This window comes from Camelina sativa, chromosome 10, assembly GCF_000633955.1.
Source record: "Camelina sativa cultivar DH55 chromosome 10, Cs, whole genome shotgun sequence".
Taxonomy (NCBI): Eukaryota; Viridiplantae; Streptophyta; class Magnoliopsida; order Brassicales; family Brassicaceae; genus Camelina; species Camelina sativa.
Genome location: NC_025694.1, coordinates 18,069,410 through 18,071,383, shown reverse-complemented (window position 1 = coordinate 18,071,383; position 1,974 = coordinate 18,069,410). Strand labels below are relative to the sequence as shown.

The 1,974-nt window shown below is 37.7% G+C and overlaps 1 protein-coding gene across 2 annotated transcripts in view; it reads right to left on the bottom strand.

Moving 5' to 3' along the window:
• The window catches only part of LOC104719246, an 8,372-nt gene extending 6,790 nt beyond the window's left edge, over nt 1–1,582 (bottom strand). Inside the window, exons 1-3 of one of the 2 annotated variants that reach the window (XM_010438369.2) lie at nt 1,319–1,582; nt 1,059–1,227; nt 11–358 (exon numbers count right to left, since the gene is read on the bottom strand). In XM_010438369.2, the coding sequence (XP_010436671.2) occupies nt 11–358; nt 1,059–1,227; nt 1,319–1,426 (625 nt within the window). In that variant the 5' untranslated portion in view covers nt 1,427–1,582. The remainder of the gene's footprint in view (nt 1–10; nt 359–1,058; nt 1,228–1,318) is intronic. The other variant, XM_019231258.1, reaches the window with a different exon arrangement.

Here is a 1,974-nt window from a genome sequence, read left to right as displayed (position 1 = left end):
GTAGTGCTAACTTGAGGGAGCTGTGGTGGAATCATATAGTTATGTTGTTGCTGCCACTGATGCAAGCCGAAACCGTAGGTGGGGTCCACTTGCAGCTGCTGTTGAGCTGGTTGAGGAAAAGATGGACAGGTGTTTCCACTATCCTCTTCTATCTCAGTGGCTGCGTCATCCATAACCGCATCCTCACCTGTCTCATCCAACTCAGTAATCTCTAGTGTACGCGGCTGTTGGAAGGTTCCTACGGACTGTGAGTAAGAAGTCTGAGCAGGATTCCAACAAACAACTGCTTGGCACTTGTTGGATCTCTGATCTTCATAGTGGTCATCGTCACCTATAGATGCATCACGAAGGAATCTATCTGCGCAAGAAAAGAAGAGTAGTCGTCAGAATTTAGTGTCCAGATTCAGGATCATAAGTCAATTAGTGACTTTCCAAAAACACAGAGTAAATGAAGCTTAACAAAATCAGACACCTTCCTATAGCAGAAAAACAAGTGAGAGGGAAATATTGGCTTTCAAACAAAAACAAAAAAAACTATGAAGCATAACAAAATCTAACGCCTTCTTGTAGCAGAGAAACTACATGACAGGACCAAGTCATCATAATGTTTATCACTAAGCTCCCCCAAATTACAAAGATCGACTCAACATATAAACTATAAGACCTTATGTCATCTGAATCCCTACCACACTTGAACCCTGAATGTTTGCTTTTGAAAAAAACTTCAGAGTTGTACATCACCTTATTTTGCGTAGCCTTTCACAAGTGTGAGGAAAAGGCGAACAATTGGATGGTGCAAAGACAGAAACAACCATAGAAAAACTAGTGGGTTCAACATACTTAATGAGCTGTGAAATCCCAGTAATATAGTGTCCAAGGTTCTCCTTCTTCAAAAGTCTATTCACAATCTTAATAAGATCGGCTACACTATTTGCTGAAACTCATCTCACAATCTAAGGAAGTTCAGAAATAATCATCACTTGTTCACTTCATCATTTCATTATTGGTTCAATCATAAATATAACACCCCAATTTGATAAGAAAAACAAAAGACTTACTCTTAAAGCCAGAAATCAAGTCTCTATCAACAAAAAGGTTAGGCTGATGACCATAATGGAGAGGCTTAAACAGAACAATTGCTCTCTCATCGTTCACCGGCGAAACCTCGATCTCTTGCATCGCCAAATCTGTTTCCTCTTCCTCAAAAATCGGTGGCAAATCCACATCCTGATTCAAAGATACACATCATCAAGATCACGGAACCCTAGGCTTTACACGAATTAAAAAAAACACTCAGAGAGAAAGAGAGAAATAGTACCAGACGACGAATCTTCCTGGCTGGAGAAGAGAGGGAAAAATCAGAGAAATCATCGTTTACTCTGTCAATATCTTTCCGCTTCATCGACAAGCGATCGTTCTCCTCCATAGTTCCTTTTCAACGGCAAGTGAAGCTTTTTTTTTTTTTTTTTTTGCAGAGATAACTTATTAGTAAAAAGATATGGTGGACAAGTAAGAAGAAGAAGAAGCGACGACGACATGTATAACGAAAAAAGAAAAGGGGAGAGAAGAAGAATTGAGGAATTTTCTCAGCTTCTCCAGATGAATCGAGAAAGGCCTTAAAATTAATAAAACCATAACATAAATTCCCGGTTCTCTTTCATGATATTTCCGGTTCTTTTTCATTTTGATTGATAAATTCCCGGTTAACTGATCAAACCGAGATGACTATCAAGCCCCTAAAACAAAATACAAGAAGTTGTAAATAATAGAAACCGGTAAAATGTTTAAGAATTTTATACTGTTGTTAATTGGAGAGTACAAAACCGAAAGAAAAAACACAAATATTCTATATATTGCTCTTACGCCCCAAAGAAATGAAGAAGAAACAAAAAAAAATTTAAGAGCAAAGAAGTAATCAAACAAAAAAAAATTTAAGAGCAAAGAAGTAATCAATTGGATAAAAGAAACGCGGAT